General features: G+C 46.7%; 1 protein-coding gene across 3 annotated transcripts in view; it reads left to right on the top strand.

Moving 5' to 3' along the window:
- The window catches only part of Thsd4 (thrombospondin type 1 domain containing 4), a 567,279-nt gene that overhangs the window by 528,758 nt on the left and 14,124 nt on the right, over positions 1 to 24,397 (top strand). For all 3 annotated transcript variants that reach the window (XM_087905294.1, XM_087905295.1, XM_087905296.1), the window contains 4 exons: positions 10,168 to 10,343; positions 13,267 to 13,363; positions 15,664 to 15,945; positions 23,404 to 23,533. In XM_087905294.1, the coding sequence (XP_087761420.1) occupies positions 10,168 to 10,343; positions 13,267 to 13,363; positions 15,664 to 15,945; positions 23,404 to 23,533 (685 nt within the window). The remainder of the gene's footprint in view (positions 1 to 10,167; positions 10,344 to 13,266; positions 13,364 to 15,663; positions 15,946 to 23,403; positions 23,534 to 24,397) is intronic.

The following is a 24,397-nucleotide window of genomic DNA, read 5'->3' as shown; positions in this document are numbered from 1 at the left end:
GTGGTATGGCTCTGTGTGTGTATGTGTGTGTGTGTGTGTGTGTGTTTAAGTTTAAGTGGCTATTTTAATTACTCAAGCATACTTTTGAAAGAGGATCTCTCCCTAGACTTGTTGCTCACCAGGTCAGCTAAACTGTCTGTCCAACAGGCTCCAGGACTCTGCTTGTCTCTGTTCCTACAACCCAGCCCACAACTTGGGTTACAGATATGCCACCATGCCAGCTTTTATGTAGGTTCTAGGTATCTGAACGTGTGTTCTCATGCTTGTCTGGCAAGCATTTTACCCACTCAGCTACCTCCCCAGTCCTAAACATTAAAATTCATAAATAGGGATATCAAGAGGTAACAAGACTTCTTGACAATCTGCAGAATACTTTCTTAGGGCTGAACTTCAAATTCATAAAGTAAAATATAGAAGAATGCAATGGAAACCAGTTATACAGAAATGCAATTATAAAATAGTAGCTAAAGAACAATGCTGTGGTTTAATAGCATAGGGAGTTTTGCTTTGTTTTGTTTCTGTTCTTGTTTTTCTTTTTTCTTTCTTTTTCTTTTAATTTTTTTGTAGGCATTAAAATAGGTAATTAAAACCTTCCCTATCTTAGCTAAGGTTCCTGTTGCCGTGATAAACACCGTGGCCAAAGCAGCTTGCAGAGGAAACGGTTGATTCCGCTTGTGCTTCCCCATCACAGTTCACCGCTGAAGGAAGTCGCAAGAATTCAAGGCAGGAACCGAAGCAGAAGCTGTGGAGGATGCTGCTTACGGCCTTGCTCCTCACAGCATGCTCAGCCTGCTTTCTCACAGAACTCAGGACCAGCGTAGGAGGGGCCCCGCCCGAGTCAATCATTAATTTAGAAAAAAATGCCTTGGAGACTTGCCTACAGCCTAGTGTTATGGAGGTATTTCCTCAGTTAAGGCTCCCCCCTCTCAAATGTTAGGAAGCTTCAGGAGTTGAAGAAACTGGGTCGGCAATTAAGAGTACACGCTGCTCTTCTAGAGGACTCAAGTTTGGTTCTCGGCACTCATATCATATCACATGCTCAAAACTGCCTATTGCTCCAGCTCCAGGGGATCATCCCCTCCTCTGGCCTCTCTGGACACCAGCACACACACACACACACACACACACACACACACACACACCACACACACCACACACACCACACACCACACACACCACACACACACACACACAGTGGGCGCTAACCTAGCGTGTTAATACAAGCCTATAACCACAGCATTGAAGACGCTGAGGCAGGAGGATCACAATTTCTAAGCTAGCCTGAGGCACAACATGAGTCGCTCTCTTAGAAAAGGGGGTTGGCAGGGAGACAGGAGAGAGAGTCAAGTATCAGTCCCTACATGCTTAAGCTGTTTCTAGAGGGACCGCAGGGGTGGCCACTGTTAGTGCACAGACTTGGGGCCAAAAGTACTCTCGTTATTGGTAGGCTTCTAACCTGGAAATAAAACCCCATGTTGAGTGGAGTGAAGACTTCCCCACAGTATCAGAGGCTGCCATCAAATAGACTCTGCCAGAGCTTGGGCTTCACCAAACTCAGCCCCTTGCAGGAACCTGAGCCACCTGTAACTTTTCTGAGACCAGGCCTAGAGCTGTTTCCAGGAACAGAATGTGTGGTGGCAGCTGTTCTCTCTGTGCCCAGTCAGGTGGGCTTTGTCTGGAGCTCCATCAGAAGCCAGCCAGACCATGTGGAGTCAGGACTCTATTGCTATAGGTCTGATGGGTTCTTTCCAGTTAGCTGCTACTGCATGGCGGAAGGGTCAGCTGAACCCTCAGAGAGGATGTGGTGGGCGTGGCAGTCAATGGTAAAAAGATTTCCAGTCCTCAGGTCTTGTCTCCCAAGGCAGCTGTCATAGCTTCCCCTGTGGAGTATTCCAGATGCTTCTGAGATTCCAGAGAATGACCTCTTCCTCCATATTGTCATTCCCAGCAAAAAAAAGAAAAAAGGAAAAAAAAAGCGTAGCCAGAAAATACCCCAATTCAGAGCTTCGGATGCTGTAAACAGGCAAAGCTGATAGGGGTGGGGGTCCTGAACACTGCGGCGGGATTTCTGCTTTTAAGGTATCCTGTAGATTTAAAACTTTGAATAGTTACACATGTATATTGCAAAATGAATTTTAAAGTAGTGATGAAAGGCCAGAATGAGGCACTGGGCGTGGTGCGGCACACACCGTTAGTCCTAACACCGGCACGGAGAAACAGGAGGATCTCTGGGAGTTCAAGGCCAGTCTGGTCCACAGAGCCAGTAGCAGGCCAGCTAGGGCTACATAGAGAGACCCTATCTTGAAAAGCAGGTGGACAGAATGGGAATCAAATGTCTTCCCTCGCTTCTCTCACATTGATCTCTATCCAGGTCCCGTCCCAAATGTTGGCAGGTGTGTGACTGCTGCTCTCAATAGAGATAGATAGATAGATAGATAGATAGATAGATAGATAGATAGATAGATAGATAGATAGATAGGATAGATAGATAGATAGACAGGATAGATAGATAGATAGATAGATAGATAGATAGATAGAGAGAGAGAGAGAGAGAGAGAGAGAGAGAGAGATAGATAGACAGGATAGATAGATAGATAGATAGATAGATAGATAGATAGATAGATAGATAGATAGATAGATAGATAGATAGATAGATAGATAGATAGACAGGATAGATAGATAGATAGATAGATAGATAGATAGATAGATAGATAGATAGATAGATAGATAGATAGATAGATAGATAGATAGATAGATAGATAGATAGATAGATAGATAGATAGACAGGATAGATAGATAGATAGATAGATAGATAGATAGATAGATAGATAGATAGATAGATAGATCTGTAAGCCTCATTGAAAATCACGTTCAATCAAATAACATCAAAAAGATCTTCATTTCTGTGTTGCCTTTTGTTTCTTTTGTTTATAGAAACAGGGTTTCTCTGTGTAACAGTCTTGGCTATCCTGGAACTTGCTCACTAGACCAGACTGGCCTCGAACTCAGAGATCTGCCTGCCTCTGCCTCCCGAGTACTGGGATTAAAGGCATGCGCCACCACCATCCGACTGTGTTCTAAATATCATTTTTAAATCAATGCACTGGAGCATGGCTCAGTGAGCAAAGCACTTGCCGCACAGGCGTGATCTCCAGAACCTACATAAACCAGATGCGGTAGCACATCTGCAACCCCAGTGTTCCTACAACGAGATGGGAGGTGGGGACATGAGAAGCCCTAGATGCTTGTGGGTCAGAGAGCCTGGCAAATACAGTGGTGATCCTTTTGGAGCCTGACAGCCCAGGCTGTTCTCTGACCTCTGTGAGTACACTGTGGCCCACACAAATGCCTGTGTGCATACGTATGCACACACACATCATGCACACACACATTTTTAAAATGTGTCATGGAGTTCTTCCCTACACCGACTCCTGTCATTCACTTTGGGGCATTGGAACCTCCATTGTGTGGCTACTGGCATTATAATTTGCTTAAGCAATCTCACTGAGAAACGTTGAGATAGCTTGTGTACTTAGGGGGCATCAGCATTACAAACACTTTTGTATACTTTCAGAAATAGGTTGCTCAGATACTCTTACAGAAGTAGAATTCTTTAACCAGAGTACACACAGGGTTTTAACAGTGAGATCAAATTGCCCTCCAGTGTGGCAGAGTCAAGTTAAAATCTCATCCGCTGCGTTGTGGGTGCTTGTTTACTTTGTATCTGACAGTACTGGTAATATTGATTTTTTTTAAATGTTAATCCAATATAGTAGGTCAAAAATAACTTGGGGTGGCTTGAGTTGTGTTTGAAGTTGGGGAATACTTCATTAGCTTATGGCGTACTTGAGCTTGGTCCTCTGTAAATTGCTTGTTTATTATTCTTTCCCTGACTTTTTGCCTTTTTTTTTTCATTTCCTCTTGAGTATTCTTCCTTTCAGCAAATATCTGTGTGGTTAGCAGTGTGCTGCAGCCTCGAGCTGTTCCCTGAAGAATCATCAGCATCTTGGCCTTTCTGGAGTTTAGTGGGAGGCAAGTGCACGAGGCCTTGCAGGAAGGCTCTGTGTCTCGTAGAGCACGTGAGGGAAGAAACGGGCTGGGCTGAGAATAAGGCACCAGTAAGAATTTTTCGTTGCTGAGTGGTGGTGACACATACCTTTAACCCCAACACTCGGGAGGCAGAGGCCGTCAGGCAGATCTCTGAACTTAAGGCCAACCTGGTCTACAGAGTAAGTTCCAGAACAAACCAGGGCTACACAAGAAACCCCGTCTTGGGAGTGGGAGATTTAGAGGTGAGGGGGACATTTCTGGATGAAGGGATAGCATGTGGAGAGGTTGTGAAGAAGATGAGTTGGTGCCCAGGAACAGACCTAGCAACATGGAAGTAGTCATGACATTCAGTTGAATTCCTTTCAGTGGACTGTTGAGAACAGAAGCCAAAGAAAACTGTGTCTGGACCATTCAGAGAAATGAGCTGCGTTCGTTTCTTTGTTTTCATGTTTTTTTTTTTTTCTTTTTAGAATGTTTTCCCATGCTCTTCATGTGGTAGTTGCCCACAGATACCAGAAGAGGGAGCTAGAGTTACACATGGTTATGAGCCACCCAGCGTGAGTGCTGGGCATGGCAGAGCCAAGTTCTCTGGAAGAGCAGCAGGCAGACCCTGTTACCTGCTGAGCCACGTCTCCAGCCCCAAATGTGCTTCTTTTCTAAAAAAAAGTCTGTGTTTTTATTTTGTGCTTATGGGTATTTTGCCTGCCTGTGTGTCTGTGCGCCCTGTGCAAGATGGGTGCCTGCCGAGGACAAAAGAGGGAATCGCATGTACTAGAACTGGAGATGTAGAGGGTTGTGAGTCACCATGAGGCTGCTGGAAACTAACCCTGGTCCTCTGCCAGAGCATCAAGTGTTCTTAACTGCTGAGCCTTCTCTCCAGCCCCCCCCCCCATTTTTTTAGGCAGAGTCTCAAGTAGTCCCTACTGGCTTCAAATTCATCGGGTAACCGAGGAAGACTTTGAAATTCTGATCCTCTTGCCTCTGCTCCAAGTACTGACACTGCAGGATGAGCTACCCACACCCAGCTTTCTACAGTGTTGGAGGTAGAACTTAGGGCTTCTTGTATGCCATGTAGGCGTTCTACCAGCTAAGCTGTCTCCATCCTCCTCCTCTATGAATAAATGTCTAAGATGCTCAGGATACTTTCCCTCAGTTTCTGCCCTGGTATTCGGGTCAGGTTTGAGTGTAGGGGTGTGGGGGTGCCTAAGTATGGTGACTCTTCTGTTCCTTCATGAAGCTTCCAGCTATGAAGGCTTAGTCTCTGGGAAAGCCAGCTACAGAAACACTGCCAAAAATAGTTTTAAGAACAAAAGAATCTTTATGCTAAGAATAAATGGAATCTCGGTCTTGCAGAATGCAGTAAGATAGACCATGAGTGTGACCCTTATTGAAACTGAGTGATAGATCATTAGAGGGGTGTTGCTAGCCAGTTCCTGTCTAACTGTTTATAGCTAAGTTTCCCATCATGGAGTTTTAAAAGTGAAATTGATTTGTCCTGTAAAGTGACGGCACAAAGAGATAGAGACCCCTGCTATGTTTGTGGCATTTAAAACGGAGATGTCCTTTTTTTTAACATCTATATTAGTCTTTTTAGGATACCTTTTTATTTATCCTTTACAGTCCCGTACATGTATCCTGAATCTCGATGATGCCCTCTGCGGTACCCCCTGCATCTCTCTCTAGACAGTCCTCAATGTGTCCCCTCCCACCTCCGTGCCAGCCTCTGTCACTGCTGTCACCTACTGAGACCAGTTAGCGCTGCCTGCTGGAATATTAGCTGTCCATGTTGGCTTGATGTTGTCTAGGCAACCATAGCTGCAGTGGGCATCTGAGTGCCACAGCCGAGCCATGTCCAGAAGAGAGCATTTCTCAGCGCTCTTCCCTGTCCACTGGCTCTTATATTCTTTCTGCCTCCTCTCCAAGGATGTTGCCTGAGCCTTGGGGGATTGATGCCAATGCCTCATTCAGGGCTGAACACTAAACAGTCACTTGTTCTTGGCCCTTTGACCCACTCTGAGTCTGCATGGCTGTCTACTGCAGAAACAGTTTCTGTAGCCAAGGCTGAGAGCAACACTAATCTTTGAGTTTAAACATAAATATCAGAAGTCAGTTTGGTAGCATATATACAAATGGGGACATCTTTAAACCTAATCCTCCATTGTCATGTAGGTTTCAAGGTGCCAAATGCTTCTAAAAAACCCTGTCCTACCTTCCCATTAGTCTGACACCTTCTTGCCAGTCCTCTCTCCTACCTTAACTGTCATCCCAAGTCCTCACAAACTTAAACAAGTCATTTCATATCCCTGAGGAAGGGTGCTGATCCTTAAGAAGTAAAGACTTTCTTTTGCCTGGCAGTGGCAGGGTTGTCATGGTGACAGGGTGAGCCAGCAGCAGGTTACACTGTAGCTGTAATCAGGAAGCAAAGATAAACAGGAAGTAGGGCTCCACTAGAAGCCCTCAAGGCCCACCCAGTGTGACTCACTTCCTCCAGCAAGGCACCACCTCCTAAAGGTTCCATGGCCTTCCCAAACAGTCCCACCATCTAGAGTCTAAGTGTTCAGTACACTGGTCTATGGCGGACACTTCACATTCAAACCACAACAACCAGTGTCTGAAAAGTGAGGTTAACAAGAGCTGCTTAGCAACATGGTGAGGATTGCATCTGAGAGCAGGTACAGAAGTCTCCAACACAGCCCACAGGCTCAAAAAGCCACAGAGACTGGGAAGGTGGCCCAGCATTAAAGGCACTTCCCATACAAACATGAAGACCAGAGTTCAGCTCTCCGGGACTCAGGGAAATTCTGGGTGTGAATGGAAGCCCATCTGCAGTAAAAGCTCTCGGTGAAGACGGGAGCCCCAGAACAAGGCAGCCATGCTAGCCATATCCAAGATTTAGCTGAGAGACCCTGCCTCAGTGGATAAGACTAAGAATGATTAAGGACCCCTGACATCAAACTCCAGGCTTACACACACATGCACTCATACACACACATACACATGCACACATATACATACATATAAACACACAGCACATAAATAAGCATGAAAAAAGCCCAGAGAAGTCAGGAAGGGAATAAAAAAAGAATAGATATAATCAGGAAGACCAGAAAACCATGTCGCCCTCTTGGCTTTGCCACTGTTGGTAAGCATACAGTCAGAATTATAGGGAAAATGCTGTCTTGCAAAGAGAAAGGCAAATACTATTGTAACCATCCGGTTCTGCGTCACCCTCTCCTGGCACGGTTTGTGCGCCTTCTGTACCAATCACGAGCTTGGGGCAAAGGCCTAGGGATTGAAATAAAGACACACACATAAAGAAACCTGGGTCACTCGTCAAGAGATAGCCGAATGCCATTTTATTTAGTTTTCTGTAAAGTTAATGTACCTTTGCCCTAGAAAGAGGCAGATAAATGGCCAGGAGGCCTGTCGTGGGAGGCATGAATGGAAATGACATGACCCAGCGAAGCTTAGCAAAGACATCAAAGTTTATGTAGCTCATCCAGGCAAGACAGACAAAATGTCTGAAAATAATGAAATAGGAGGTAAATTAGTATCATGTTTAATTAAGACTAGAATATTAAAATTGGCCAGGAGATGGATTCAGAATAAATCAGCAAGAATGATAGATTACACATTCAAAATACTTGAAAGTTTACCCCTACCTCTTAAAAATAATGGGAAATGGAGATTCAAATTAAACCAGTATAACCCTATAAGAATAACCACTATAAGTATGTGTGGTGGCACACACTTGGGAGGCAGAGGCAGACGCATAAGAATTACAGCGATTTAACTTTAGAAGCTCTTTACAAAAGACAGACTAAAAGTCAAAGTAAATGTCCTTTTATGACCTAAAAATAAATAGAATTGTGTGTGTGTGTGTGTGTGTGTGTGTGTGTGTGTGTGTGTGTGTGTAAGGTCAGAGCCTCCAGCTCACTCCTGCTTGATCCAGAAAGCCCCATACCTGTCTCTGTCTCCAAACCCCACCCACTCAGAGAGTCTCTGAACAAGGGAAAGGCACCAAAAGACCTGGTTCCACATGCTTGGCAGCTAGTGAAGCTCCCTCCCTGGAGCTGCCAGCCCACCCAAAGTGTTCAGCTTTTGACCATACTTGGGCACAAACCTAGCTTGTGGCAAACATATCATCACCCTCGCCTACAACCTATGTAATCTCCCTGCTTGAGTTTGGGTGTGTGACTTCTCCAGCCTCGATCTCTGGGACTGGTGAACCTGGCTGGGAGTTGCTTTGCTCAAATAACCCTGCTGCTATAGTTTCAATTCATCTTGATCTGGCTTACTGTATCAGCAGAGAAACCTATTACTGGGGGACAAAAACCTATTAATAGGTATATTTATCCACATATACCAATGTATATTTAGTTTCAAATTTTCAAAAAAAATTAATTGAAAGATTATACTTTTTCTGTTGCCAAAAAACATTTTGCTCTAGGAAAGATATAACCTGCCAAAAAAGGAACTCCCCCCCAGAGTTAGGGTTGAGGCAGGGTTTTGCTTTTATCTTTCCATGAAAATAAAAGCATCCAACCAGAGACCACTGTACAAGTGAGACATCTGAAGAAATGGGACAGATCATGAAGAGAAAATGTCCCAAGAAAAAGAGCAAATTGGCCAAGTGGTATCTCCCACCTCTTCCAGCTGACTGGCCTGAAACCCCAGACTAATACCAGCACCCATTCTACCATCTTGCCTGAGCAGCTGCCCCTTCCCGCTGGACAACCACCCAGTGTTCTGCTCAAATAGTGGGTGTCTTTGGTGTGTTCTACCTAGCCAGGATTGCCACTGAGCTAACAAATACCACCCAAAGATCAGCTTCGGACTACAAACTGCTCAGGACATTCAAATTGCTGAGTTCTTATGAGACTGGAATGACCATTTTACAGAACTTTGAACTCAAAAATGCTTCACGCTAAGACTGCCAAGTAAAGTACAACCAAGCTGGACATTGTGGGGAGCCTGGCACAAGTACCTGTATTGTTGTAAATAGTCTTACTGTATTCGAGTTAAAAATCTTCCCTTTCTATTTACACCGAAAAGGGGAGAAATGTTGCAGGATATTGATCACACTGTGAACCCCAAGATTGTGTTATTTAGTGAAAATCCTGATGCGGTGTGACTCAGTCCTAGCACTCACTTCTAATACAAGAGAATTCTGCTGGAATGTTGTGAATAGGATTAAATAAAGTCAACCATAGGTCAAGAGGCAGAGCAAACTACCAACTGACAGGAAAAAAATCATAGAGAGTAAGAGGGAATCAGGAGGGTGGATAGAGAGACGCACAGGAAGTAGAAGGGAGGGACATCTAGTTGCAGAAGTTTTTGGTTTTGATGGTATAGGAAAAAGCTCTCTTTCTGGGACATCAGAGGAGGATGAAGCAACGGAGTGCTTTCTCTGCCTCTCTAAGCTAGCAGGTTTTCACCCCAGCATCTGACTCCTGAGTCTTTATTAGAAAATCGACCCATTGAGATTTACTTAAAAACAAAAAAGGTCCTACTGTTGAGGAATGATGAACAATGAGCAGGGACACAGACTGATCAGAGCTTGCAATCCCCTGTAAAACGAGGCGTCCCTCTGAGCACTTGTTGCCTCCACCCTGGGAGAATCCAGGGCCAGTGTTAACATGCCTTCCTGTTCCACAAGAAAAGCCAGAACTCTCATTTTTTTAAAGTGAAATCTCCCAGTTCTTAAATTTAGGCTTCATTATATTCAACCAAAACAAATAAAAAGAAAAAAACACTACAAAAGCCAAACCAAGCCCATCCATGGGCCAAAATCAGCGTGTGGGCTGGAGTGTACGGCCCCTCACATCAGGAATGACACATCTACATAAGGTAGTCTCCCTCCCTTGTGCCTAATTCTCCCCTGTGTTCTCTGCCCTCTGTTCCCAGCCTTTTCTCCCAGCCACTCCCACCCATCCTTCGTTTTGGTCCAGGTCCACATGGAAGGAAATGGTTGAGCTGAGGTCATGATCAAGCCTGAGATGATGCTCACAAACACTATGCATGCCTCCGGCCATTAGATGAGTGACTTAGGTGCTCAGATTGCTTTCTTGGGCACACCCTGAGCTTACCAGAGAAACTGTCTGATTGTCTCCACAGCCTTGCGAAGTCGCTCCGGTCGCTCTATCATCAACGGGAACTGGGCAATCGATCGCCCGGGGAAGTATGAGGGCGGAGGGACGATGTTCACCTACAAGCGACCCAATGAGATCTCCAGCACTGCCGGGGAGTCCTTTTTGGCTGAAGGTCCCACCAATGAGATCCTGGATGTCTATGTGAGTTTGCGTGTTTTGTGGGTGCCCTCTTGGATCCTATGGCTTCCAAGAAACACACTGAGCAAATAAACAACACGTCTTTGCCAGGGCTGGATAAAATCTTTTGAGTGAGGCCTCTTTGAGGGACCCCTTTCAGTCCTTGGCGTTGGTCTCTGACATTTACCCCGATGTACAAGACTCACAGAAACCGTAAAGTCTACCAGGTGCTTCATTACCCTCGGAGTTTATGGACCCAGTAAAACCAATTTGACTGTTGAACCAAATCAGAGGCAAACAAATGCCAGTTTCACGAGCCCTGGAGCTCCTCCAGGCTCTTTCCTCTCGGCGCTAATTTGGCGTGTTTTCTTTTATGGCAAGAGAAAGAAAATGCCAAGGGCAAAGCGACCCACTCCAGGCCCAGCCTTCTCAACCCCATCAAGGCAAATGGAGAAGGACCACTCCCTGTGACCCTGGATGAAACGGTGAAGCTTCAGCTGCACTACAGTACCCGGCTTCACACAGCCAGGGCTGCGGCTGCACCACAGGGCCCCACTTCACACACACGGGGCTGCGGCTGCACCACAGGGCCCCCGCTCCACACACACGGGGCTGCGGCTGCACCACAGGGCCCCGCTCCACACACACGGGGCTGCAGCTGCACCGCAGTGTCCTGCTTCACAAAGATAGCCTGTGATCACTTGAAGCTAGAGTGTTAATATTAAATCGCCCAAGCATTGTTTCTAATGGTCTTTTTAAAAGAAACTACTAGAAGGGCCTGTGGAGCTCCCTTTGTCTATAAAGTTCCTGTCTTACAAGCATGAGAAACTGAGTTCCAGCCTCAGCACCCATATAAAAGATGACTGTGGTGACACATGCCTGTCATCCCAGAACTGTGGAGGCAGAAACGGAAAGATCAATGGGACTAGCTGGCCAGTCAGCCTCGCCTAGTAGGTGAGCCCCAGGTCCCAGTAGAGACCCTGTCTCAAGCAGCTCCTGAGTCGTGACACCCAAAGGTCAAGATTGACCTTTGATCTCCACACGCATACATACACATGTGAGTACACACACAGGAAGCCACTAGAATCCTGTCTTCTGAAAAGATGAGGAACTTAACGGTGACAAGAAACAAAAGCTTAAAATAAATACCCCGATGCCTACTGTCCCAGGGCCGTGCTGGTCTCTACCATTTGCCGTGTCAGGCTTTTAGAAACAGTAACCACTGCAATTGCTTCTTCGTCTCCGCAGTTCTGGGCTGTGCCTCTCCAGGGATAGAAGGCTAACCGTTACAAAAGATGCCTTGTTTTAGTTAACTTGGGGGGTTTGTGAGCCATCCACTTGGTTGGTTGGCTCTGGGTAAATTTGAACGGTATCAGAGGTGAAGGTTCTGCCAGTGAAGCCTCCTGTGGGTGGTCGGGGAAAGGTGGCCAACAATAACCCCATAAACGGCATAAGGACTTCAGTGGCCAAATCCAGAGTGTTTCCTCACACAGAAGAGGCAGGGGAGAGGGCAGAAGGAGAAACAGTATGTGCTAAGGGGATCGAAGGGGTTGGGGTAGACAGCAAGGACGGGCAGTCACATAGCTGCGTCCCTTAGGGGTCCAGTGCTCAGTGCCATGTTTCTGCATCGCCAATGAGCTGGTTTTGGCTTGTCTGAGGAGCCGAGTGCCTCTCATATCTGCCTTCCTTTGGGTGAGTGATGGAGGGAGCCTGTTCCCTAGTCGGGAGAAGGCAAGGTGGTAGCAGGAGAGAGATCTACAGGGCTCCAGTGCAGGCGGGACTCAGGGCTACTTGCAGGGTAACAGACTTCAAGATCAGTCATTAGTCTTTTCCCTCTTCCCGATGAAGAAATTAAAAGTAGGAGTCTGGCAACTGGCTCTGGGCTGCACACTTTACAAAGCCACCAAGAGCTACTTTACAAAGTAGAAATAGCAACAAGACAGTGTCCCTTTGCTTGGCTCCCAATTCTAGTGTAGATTGTAGTACTGTTGCTCCAATCTACCCATCACCCTGCCCTCTACCATAACAGCTGTGGGCACAGGAAGGCCTGGTAGATAGGACTAATTCTGTTGGCTTTCCTCGTGCCTCTGCTTCAGATCTCTGCAGCCCACGCAGCTTCCTGCTTACTTTTATTTTTTATTGTTTGCTTCTTTTTATCAATGTTTCCTCAAAGAATATGACTGAGGCAGACTTACATTTTTTTATATGTGGGTTTTTTGTGTGTGTGTGTGTGTGTGTGTGTGTGTGTGTGTGTTTTGCTTTTTTATTTGTTTGGTTTTTGTTTTTGTTTGTTTGGGTTTTTGTTGTTATTGATGTTTGTTTGCTTGCTTGCTTGTTTGGTTTGGGTTTTGAATTTCCGTTCCATTTCATTATAGTTCTGGGGTTTCCTATGTGTGAAAGTGAGCTGAGACTCAGTGAGAGAAGACTGAGGACTGGGGCAGACATTGAGCCAGCCAGCCTCCCTGGCCCAGGGGACATTAAAGGGCCCTTGATGTTCTAGGCTGCTCTGCCCAGGAAAGCTGGTCTTCGTCTGCCAGACTCTGTGTCACCACCTAGCGCTCAATCGGGTTCCTCTGCAGTGTAGACATCTTGGAACATTTAGAGGCCACAGATCCAAGCCCTGGTTGAGGATGGCTACCAGCCACAGATTCTCCTACTGTAGACCCTGCCCTATTGGGGCTTTATAAAACCTTAACTTTTATCTTGATAAAATCTTGGCCATTCACCCACTTTTCTTCTGATTCATGAACACACGAAGTCTTGGATTCTTCAAAAGCAGCCCCCAGGAGGCCACTGGAAGTGACTTAACCTAACGTGCCACGGGGTTACTACTGTAACTAGATAAGAGCCTGCACATTAACTGTGGTACCACTTCCGTTACTGAGACCAAGCGAGCAGGAAATTGGGGTGTGTGGGGGCTGTGGTGACTTTGATTCTGTGTCCTCAGATGATTCACCAGCAGCCCAACCCAGGAGTCCACTACGAGTACGTGATCATGGGGAACAATGCCATCAGCCCACAGGTGCCAGCCCACAGAAGACCAGGTAAAATCCTTGTTCGCTGTCAAGTATTCTGAGTCACTTTCTCTTAACACTCACTCTCTCTCTCTCTCTCTCTCTCTCTCTCTCTCTCTCTCTCTCTCAAACACACACACACACACATGCCTTTATCCTCTGTGTCCTGAACAATGCAGAGAAACCCCATGGACACATGTTTCAGGTTAGTGGACTTGGGATCAGAACATGCTTCACATGTGTGTCTCCCCAATAGGATATTTCTTTCACTGGATCCTAAGCCAGAGTCCGACATCCCGATCCCACGTCTGGGATGATCACATTGGCTGCTCTTGCTGCTGGAGCAGTGACCTTCTAGCCAGGATCTTAGAATAAGATACAGGTACTTGTCTTACAGTGCTGAAGGCCAGAGGTCTCCTGTCTCAGCTTCTAGAAGCCTCAGCCTCTGTGGCCTGTGACCCCTTGCTCCACCTCTAAAGTCAACACAGTACCCCCTTCAACATGAGGGCCGGCTTGTTGGGGTTTCTGTCCCACCCGGTACCCACAGCCGGCAATTCCCGAAGAAAATCAACCACACAGATCTCTATAAGGTTATAAACTGATTGACCCTCAGCTCTGGCTACTTATTAGCTCTTATAACTTATGTTACCCCATTATCCTTATCTATGTTAGCACATGGCTCCGTACCTTTCTCAGCTGGGCAAGTTACATGCTGCCTCTTCGGTGGTCTGCACAGGAGTGGCGGAGGGAGCTTCTGCTTCCAGAATACCCCCAGTCTCTTTGCTCCACCCCTACTTCCTGTCTGGCTTTCCTGCCTATACTGCCTGCCTGGCCAATCAGCGTTTTATTAAAATATGATTGACAGAATACAGACAATTCTCCCACACCACACTCCCATTGGACTTGTCCACTGTTCCATCTCCTCTGGTTCTCAGGCACCCGTCTCTGTCCTGTATAAGTGTTGCAAAAGGAGTGGCGGGCTGCATTCCCGCTGGGATCCCAGCTCCCTGGCTAGTTTACACCCGAAATAAATACACGAAAACTGGATTCATTTAAACACTGCCTGGCCCATTATATCTAGCCTCTTCTTGGCTAACTCTCACATCTTAATTAACCCATTTCTAATAATCTGTATCGCCACTTGACTGTGGCTTACTGGCATGAGTTTAACCAGAGTCCATCTCGGGCCGGAACTTCATGGCATCTGCCTGACTCTGCTTTCTTTCTCCCAGCATTCTGTTCTGTCTATTCCACCCACCTATCTTCTGACCTATCAGGCCAAGCAGTTTCTTTATTAATTAACCAATGAAAGCAACACATAGAAAGAAGACCCACCTACATCATTCCGCTCCTTTTGCAACATATGAGGACCCGTGAGACTACCTCAGGCCTTGGTACTCCATGCCTCCTGCCCACCTAACACTGTTCTAAAAAGAGCATCAGGGCTTAAACCCAGCAAGGGAAGGACCAGAGTTCAGATCTCCAGAACCAACTTAATTGCCAGGTGGTCATGGCAACCCACCTGCAGTCCCAGCACTCAGAAGACTGGGACAGAATCCCCAGAGCAGACAGACTGGCTCTATTGATTCCAACAGTGAGCGCTGGGTGAGAGACCTTGCCATGAATACGGCAGAGAGCAATCAAGGAAGACTCTTGATTTTAACCTCAGGCCTCCATATGCATGTACACATGCACTCCAACCCTTGTGCATTTACATACATGTAAGCACATGTATACATATGTACACATACATACACAAAGATAAAAAATAATAACAAATTAAAGCAAAACAAGGAAAAGCATCAGCCTTCAACTCTGTTTTCCTCCCAGAGGACTCTCTCTTAACAGTGCAATAAATTCTGCCCTGCCCTTTTCTGTTCAAATACAGTCTATCTGCAGATAATTTGAGCATTTACCCACATATCAAATATCATTGTATTCAATTAGTCAACTAATCCCAGCCAGAAAGGCTAACACATGTGTGCACATACAATGCAGCAAGCATAAGGAAAGGCCCGGGATCTAGGACAGGCTAAGGTACCACCTGGACACCCCCACCGTCTCTCTGCCCTCACTCCACTGAGGCACTCGTAGGAGGAGAAATTGAAAGGATGAGATTGAAAGCCGACCCCCAATCTCACCCCAGATATGGTCTGCTCCAAAGACACTGTGTGGTGCATGTCAGGGTCCTTGGTGCTCGGAAAATACAAAGCCTCAGGCCCTGCCCGGGTTTTCAGACATCTGTCTGAAGTGGCCCTCTCCATCATTCCCTCGCCTTTTCAACTCAGTGTCCAAAGGAAGCTCACCCCTGTGCTATCTGCCTCTCCCAGGAGAACCGTTCAATGGGCAGTTGGAAGCAGAAGACAGACGCCTGGAGGACAGAGACGACCGGGACAAGAACCAGGAGAAGGAAGACTCACGTGCCGAGGCCCCTGAGGTACTGACTTCGGCATCCTCGCACACACAGACCTTCCCAATCAGGCATCCTGACAGATTCCCTGCCCACCGCCCAGACAACTTGGTGCCACCAGCACCACAGCCCCCCAGGAGAAGCCGGGACCACAACTGGAAGCAGCTGGGGACAACAGAATGTTCCGCCACCTGTGGGAAAGGTAAGCCTGGGTGGAAAACCCGTTAGGAAGGTAAGGGAGGGCCCAGCCAATGGGGGAGCCCCTCAGCACATAAACCACCTGAGAGATGACTTGTCCATCTGCTTACTGTGTTAGAGGTTCCCAAGATGAGCTGCGGGCCCATCCAGATTCAGGAAATCTGTGCTCACACCCCTGTTGGGGAAGGAACACAGATTTAAGTAAGTAGGCACGTGGTCCAACTCCAGGAGAAACCAGACTCCAGGTGACCCCTTCCGGCAGAGCCACCAGAATCCCCCAGCAATGACAAGTGACAGTTGGTGTGGAATACTGCCTTCTGGAGATGTTTGCCCACACTTTGGTGCGCAGGTGCTTCCAAGCATTCCGTAGGCCTCACTCTAGCACCCCAGAGACCTCACTGATCCAGTAGACCAGGGCATCGAGCACACAGAAACAGACATTCACCGTCACACCAGGGCCTTCATGGTTAAGATGCATAGAAAACGCACAGGCAATAAAGGAGACCCTCCCCCGCTCCGCGGGGGGCTTCCTCCTGGACCCCAGATTAGGCACAAACCACACCCAAACACCTGTTTTCACAGAGGGATCCTTTATTAAGCGGGGAAGAGAAGTTAACGTGGCTGCTTTCTGACTCAGGCAGAGAAATAGCAGCAAAGACCTTGCAGGCATGATTTTTAAGAAAAGAAAAAGGGAAGATGTGTGTTAGAATGGGCTGGGATGCAGTGGTATATTTTAATTGGGCATGTTAATTAGGTGAACCAAAGGGGGCTAAGATTGCTGGACTTTAATACTCTGATAATTGGACTTTGGTAGTCAGTCTCGGGAGAAAGAAGTAGCCAAATAAGGAACAGACCTTGGGGGCTAGCTTTCGGAATGCAATCTAAAGGTTTTCAGCAAGGTAGAGGAAATGGTGGGGTGTGTGGGGGAAGGCTAGTGTCCCTTCCGGCAGAGTGTTGCCATGCTCCGAGGTTGTGTCCCGGAAGCTAATCAACGAAGATAGGCAGTAAAAACAACAACAACAAAATTCACAGCATTTGAGCAACTTGGGCCTGCTGAGCTGAGCGGTCCCTGTGCTAGGAACCACAATCAGAGAACATACCCATATACTTTGGAGTCTGAAAGTTGATAAATCAAGTTTATAGGTGGCTGATGTGAGGGCCATCCTCAAATCTAAAGATTTCAGGGGGAAACAACATATTTGGGGTTCTTAGGTTTCGCTCATCAGCTTTCATCTTCATCTACTCCTTTCGTATTCTCCTGATAAAAAATTGAATTCCAGTTTCATTCAGTGTCCTAACCCAGTCTACTAGGACCACCAAGAAAAACCCCTAACCTAACAATGCCATGTGTATTACCTGTTGTAAGAAGGGAGCCCACATGCCGCAAGAAGCATGTAGCCTCTCTCCAAGCGAAAGGGAGATAGGACTATAGGGCTGAGGAGAAGGTGGGGCTTCAGCGAATAGGCTCAGAGCAGAACACAGCTGTAGTTTTATACGAAGAGTGAAGGGGTCCACATCACATCTAGACTGTAACACAGATCCAGGGTCCTTCCCTCAACGACTCCAGTCCGGATAGGTGGGAAAAGTGATGTCTGGAAATCCCTGTGTGACTGTCAGGCTCCTGGGACTGGAAATTGACTCTGACTCTTTCGAGGAGACCTGAGGTCCCCCTTGCAGGAAACACACATGTACTACACAGTTATAGTGCTGTGCCCAGGTCACGGAGACCCCAAGAAGACCGCCAGTGACACAGACTCACCAAAATGCAAAACCAAGGTTTAATCATGCAGTACAAACTGCAGTAAGGACCTCATCTCACACACCAATGCAGCAGGGACCACGGGAGGTGCCCCACCATTCTTAGGCAGAGTTTATAAAGGCAAAAAAAAAAAAAAAATCACAAATCTAGTTATGGGCATAAGGGGTACGGGTGACTCTCTGATTGGCTCCAGTCTAGGGGACTTTCCTCTTTGCTGATATCCACCTTGAGCAGCTGGGCTCCAGTCTAGGGGATTTCCCACTTCACTGATATCCACCTTGGGGCCTAACACAAAATGGAGTTGGTTTTGTCTCTTCAATGGGAACACCTGTGTACTACATAATTATAGTCTTCTCCCTATACAGGATGAGGACATCTTCCTCTGTTGTTACCCTGAAATAGTTGTTTTCTTGAGGGGACAATACTACAGAAACAAAAACTTTGTGTCCCACCTTCCCGCACCCCCAGAGTTTTCTAAAACCTGGAAGACTGTGTGATTCGCCCCAGACATTAGTTTGGCGAATAGTTTGTTGTTGTTGTTGTTTTCTCTCAAGAGACTTGAATCTGGGCTGGGAAGATGGTTCCACATGAAGACCTGAGTTCAAATCCTAGAAGCCAAGTAAAGTTGGACGTGTAGCATGAGCATAATCCATCTCACAGCACCCCTCAGAGAGATGGGAGGCAGAGGCAGGAGGATCTCTGTGAGTTCAAGGCCAACCTGGTCCGCAAGAGCTAGCTAGTTCCAGGACAGGCTCCAAAGCTACAGAGAAACTTTGTCTCAAAAAATAAACACAAAAAGTTCCAGAGACTCCCAAACTAGCTAGCCTGGCCTACACGGCAGAAAACAACAAAGGAAACCTGTCTGAAACAAGGTAGAAAATAAGAACCAGTACCCCAGTTGTCCCCTGACATTCATACGTGTGAATACATACACACATATATACAGAGTTTTGGAGCTGAGGGTCTGAGCTTTGCAAGGTTGATAATTAGCACACGTGCACACATAAAGCTACACAAACACATATATACACACGAACAAAAACGGAACGCTCCGACGGCTGCTTCTGTCGTTCTCATAGGAGCACTGGCCTAGTGGTTTTAGGGACTAGGATTTAGGTCTTTGGGTCCTTGTGGGTGCACAGGAGGTAGAATGGGGCAGGAGTTCTTTATGCTCAAAGCCTTGATGGTTCCACGGTGATTCCGCCTGCTAACTGGAGAATTAATGCATGAGCTCTTGCACACGCTGTGTTGTGCTCAGACCACGTGAGCAGAGAGTGCAGTCTGAAGACGGACTGAGCTGGCTTCTGTTTCAGGTTTGTGAGGGGGAAACGAGATGCCTGTAGACTGTGTCCTAACAGAGTCAGAGAGCTAGAGATAATTCTGCCAAAAGGCCAAAATCATTTTAATAAGATTTTATCCAAGGCATTATAGAGATAAGCATGGCGTCTCAGCATTGACAAAGGAACCTGAGATCCAAATGGACTATTTTCCAACTCTTCTGCCACTTAGGAATTGGTGTGGTGCCCAGATAGCTCAGATGAAAATTGTCCCTGTATGATTTGCAATCCAGAATGCCATGTGTAGGAGATTCTTTGCTACCCTGTCCTGGGACTATGCAATATTGATTTGTGCGTGTAGTTAGGCAAGGTATGTAACCCTGCCACTGTCCCCTGGGTGGGCGCTACTGGCCCATCGAGGTGGCCATTCGGCAGGATGGAGAAACCTCCTGTGGCCAGGGACTACAAGTGACCAAAGGCAGCTATGAATGCAGCCGGAGAACAAAGTTGTAAACTTATTTAAAATAAAACAAAAGAAAATTTTGAACTTGATTGTGAGGCTCTTGAGCAGGAACTTTGTAGACGGCTAGGTTGTGACAGAGTAGCAGAAGGCCAGAGATGCGGACTGAAGGGAGCGAAGGAGACGCTCACCAGCTCCTGCTGACTGCCACGTGGGAGAAGAGAAAATCCTTCTCCACTTAAGCTTTTTCTTCAAGGCACCTCTTCAGAATCTCTCTGGCTTCAGAGCCACAGGAGGGACACGCCTGGAGCCCTGTGCTCCCGCGAGAGTGATGGCAGCAGACATGCAGGCCATGGCAGTTCTATGCCAATGCACAAAGCATGGAGCTAAACTCAGTTCTCAGCACCAATGACAAGTGTGCTGGCTCTGTGTCCTCCTCTGCTACCAAACCCAAGCCCCTGCCCTTGAGAGAGCATCATCTGCTCCTCACAGCCCTCTCCCAGAGCCCCCATCCTCCCTGGTGAAGCGGACCACACCTGGGCTTCTCACGTGTCCACCTACCATTTCTGCAGCATCCTACAACACAAAACTTCCTTCTCTCAGGATGGTACCCAGGAGTGGCCCTTGATCACTGTGGCCATCAGCCACGATGCCCAGACCTCTGCCTGTCTCCTGGCTTGGCTCTGTTAGTTCTTGTATTTCTAAGTCTGTGGAGTAACTCAATTATTTTTTTGATGTGTTCTTTGCCTAACTCTCAAGTTAGTGTGTCTCACAGACCTCAACACTGCTCCCCAAGTTCTGCTTCCTCTTCCAGTAAATCATACTTCTGTTTTGGTCACTATGCCTGTGCACAGGCCAGGGCAACCAATCTTGGGTCCATCCTGCCACCCAGCCAGTCCCTGCCCCACCACCCTGCCCCTGATTGTTAGCAATCAGAGGAATCACTGCATCTCAGTCTTGAACAATAGGACCCCAGATGACATGCCAAGTGACGGTATCCCTTTCTGCAGATACTAAAGCTAACCCAAAGAAAGAAACATTGCAGTCACCAGGAGCAAGAGTTATAAAGCTGACATTTTCTCAGCGTCGGAGAGACAAAGAGCCTCTGATTTCATTTATTTGGTACCTTTCCACGGAGCTGGACCGTGGACAATGGGCAATGCATGTAAAAGCGGTCAAATGGGAGGGGAGGCAAGCAGTGGCCATCTGCCAGACAACCCCAAGCAAGATCCATCTTTCCAGGCACAGAGCATTCCTACGGTATCTTGTATCGTTTGGGCTAACTGTATTAGGTTTCCCCTCTGTGAGTGCCAAGCAGTTGGGGTGCCTTACCTTTGCTTTTCAATCCACAGAGCTGTAAGTGGAAAAGTTATAGCCGCACAGTCTGGAGGGAAAGGAACAGACAAGTTAAAATCTTTACTTAATCCCCTAAGAGCTGATTTCAAATGTGCAGGCTGTGGACTGAGTCTTACTCAACTTTGTGACTTAGCACAATGTGCTTAATGTGGGTTGAATTTAATTTAAAAAAAAAATATCTCCTAGGACTGGAGAGATGGCTCGGCAGTTAAGAACACTGTTCTTTCTGGGACTCCAGGTTCAATTTCCAGCACCCACATGGCTACTGACAACTGTCAGCAGCTCCAGTTCCAGGGGATCTGACACTGTTTTCTGGCCTCTGTGGCCACTGTACAAATGTGGTGCGTAGATAGACGTGCAGCCAAAATACCCATACACATAAAGATTAATCAAAATTTTAAAATAAAATATATGCTATATAATGGATGTAGACATGTTGCTGGAAAACGTTTAATACCAAAAAAGGCTTTGTTTGCTATTAATTTTACAGTCACGGCTGCTTTGAACTCAGCTGATACTTGGGCTTAATTGGGACATTTTGAATAGCGGTCTTGAGTTATAGCTATATGTACATCTTTACTGCCACAGTAATTTCCACAATCATTATCTCAGATTCAAAGCTCTCTTACAAATTGCCATGTTTCTCGTAGAAACTACCCTCTGGCTCAGGGCGTCACACAGGGCAGCTTGAAGGAGCCCTGGGTCACATCCATGACTGATGACATTGAGGAACTTACGTTAAAACCTTATGGCCGGGCATTCAGCCATCTCTTCCTCTCGGTCCCTTGGACAACCCTGTGTCTGTGTATGCTCTGTCAGTCATTACGAAGGGGCGCTTCTCTGAGAGTGGCCTCTCCTTGTGGGCATGAGCATAAGAATCTAGTGGGGAGCTTGACGGTCTGTCGCTTTGGAGGTGACACTGAGAACAGTAGGAAGCTGTCCTAGAGTCTAACACCTATTAGCCGTGGCTTTTTAACTGGATTTAGAGGACCAGGCATGGATTCCCTGTATGGAGCAGGTGATAATAGGGGTGGGAGGGGTGAAAGTGGGAGTAGTCAGAATGCTCTATGTGTGCATATAAAATTGTCAAAGAACAAATTAAAATAAGATGTTTTAAAAGACCCTATAAAAGAAAAAAGTTAGCCTTCATGGTGCAATTAAAATTATAGTGAGTTACAGTTCTTTAAAAATATCTGACCAGTTAGAAGCACAAATAGGCATAGTTTTTTAATGGATTAGAGTTGTATGCTAGCCTAGTTTGTAAATGATTAGCGTTGTATGTTAGCCTAGTTTGTAAGGCCAACAGTTACTCCCACTTCATAATGACACCAGCAATACTCAAATTCGGCCAGCAGGTGGCAGAAAAAAGACAAAATTGAATTAAGACACAGAAATTGACCATAACTGGCTTTTTATAGAAAACAGTCAGTCCTTATTAAAGTAATGAAACTACTCTATGTATTCAAAACAAAAACATAAAGCAGTTACTAGTTTTCCAAAAAAGTACTAAAAGCTTAGGTCTCTGTTAGGCACTGGGGTTACTGAGGTGAACTGGAACTGTGCTGAGAAGCAGGGCCTCATGGGAAGTTGGCAGATGCTGAGAAGGGCAAGACCCTTCACAGGATCGTATGAAATGTGTTTCAAAGCAGGAAGGCAGCTTCTCTTCTGTAATGCTCGCATCTCCTCTGCTTCAACCTCTTGGATGCTTATGCTCCTAGCCGGCAGGCAAGGTCATTCCACACCAGTCCTGGGGACAGCCCCCTTCCCTTGCACATGCGCACAGACACACCCAGGCCTGGCCGTTTCTATTCACAGCTAGTCCCTCTGCAGCATTTGCCGTCTGATGCCTGTGGAGAACCTTGGGAAAGTTTCTGTCTGTGCCCATTTTATGTTGAGCTCTTTTACTGTCTCTGTGGGTGCATGTGTGTATACATACATGTATGTTCTTGCGTATATATGCGCATGTACGTGAGTTCAGGGGTCACCAGGTGCCTATGAGTGCATGTGTGTGTGGGTATCAGAGGACAACCTTGGCTGTCATCCTTCAGGAAGGCCATCCACCTTGTTTTTGATAGAAGACTTCTTGTTGGGACCTGGGGCTCACTAGTTAGGCTAGGTGGCTGGTCATCCAACTCCACCAATCCCCCTGTCTCCACCTCCCCAACACTAGGATTTTAAGCATGTACCTCTATGTCTGGCTTTCTGATAGGCACTGGGAATCTAAGGTGGGTCCTTGTACAAGGGCTTAATTGACTGAGCCATTTTCCCAAACACATCTCATATAATCTTGAACAACTATAAACATTTTTTAGCTTCCTTTTATAAATAGATTGTAAGCTCCTTGGGGATGAAAAATCCCCCCCGTGTGTGTGTGTGTGTGTGTGTGTGTGTGTGTGTGTGTGTGTGTATGTGTGTCCTTTGCACACTCAACAGCCCCGAGCAGAGCCTTGTGGGCATGCCTATATCAACAAACAAGATGAAGGGATATGGGACTTGAACTCTCTAGTCTTGTATCCTCCCTTCATCAGCATCCAAATGCCTGTGCATCTTCACCATGGGCTAGCATCCCAGGGTGTTTGCTGGCCTTCAGCATCTTCCTTCTCATTACAGGATCACAGTACCCAATCTTCCGCTGTGTGCACAGGAACACGCATGAGGAGGTTCCCGAGAGTTACTGTGACTCCAGTATGAAGCCAACCCCGGAGGAGGAACCCTGCAACCTCTTCCCCTGCCCAGCCTTGTAAGAGCCCTCTCTGGCTAGGTCACCTTTCCTCGGGTCACTTCAGGTTGATGGGCACAAAATCTCAGTAGCAGATACAGTTGTGTTTTTAACCTGTGTAAGGAACTGTGTCCAGGATCCAGACCACTTAGTGGGCCTGCCCGTGTTTCTGGAAGAACTGGGGAGTTGGTGGTCTGAAGCAGGCATCAGGCTTAGCCAGGAATCCCATCAGGAAAACAAGGGAGGCCATAGGAATGAGAACCCAGTGAGACAGCTCGTAAGTGAGCTGCGTATACAGACAGATGAGGCCAGATCTGCCTGGAAGAGCCAGGAAGTGTGCTGGGAGAGGTTGGCGACAGGCTATTGAGTGGTAAATGAGACCGTCTCAGATGGATTGGGACAGGTTCCAAAAGGTCAAAGTTTGATCCTTGGAGTAAAGAAAAATATAATTTTTATCCAGATATGTGCTGAACACTTGATTGTGTCCCATTCAGTAACTGTCAAGATTAGGGCATGGAAGCTGGCTGTGGTGGCGCACGCCTTTAATCCAGCGCTGGGGAGGCAGAGGCAGGTGGATCTCTGTGAGTTCAAGGCCAGCCTGGTCTACAGAGCTAGTTCCAGGATAGCTAGGGCTGATACAGAGAAACCCTGTCTTAAAAAAAAAAAAAAAAGAAGAAGATTGAAGATTAGGACGTGGAAATAGTAGGTGTCAGAGAATGCCTCGGTGACATCTCTTAGCTCCCAGGAGGGTTAGTGTTATAGGGAAATTAAACCAATCTGGGAGTCGTTGGGGGATTCTGCTTTATCACCAAATAGAAATCGTCTGTACCTCTCACTCTTTCTTTAACTGTGTACAGAATCTGGGTGATCTAGTCACAGTAAATA

The sequence above is a fragment of the Myodes glareolus genome, chromosome 4, assembly GCF_982192425.1.
Source record: "Myodes glareolus chromosome 4, mMyoGla1.1, whole genome shotgun sequence".
NCBI classification, from domain to species: Eukaryota; Metazoa; Chordata; class Mammalia; order Rodentia; family Cricetidae; genus Myodes; species Myodes glareolus.
Note: the sequence above shows the minus strand (reverse complement) of the source record. Positions and strands in the feature narration are given on the sequence as shown.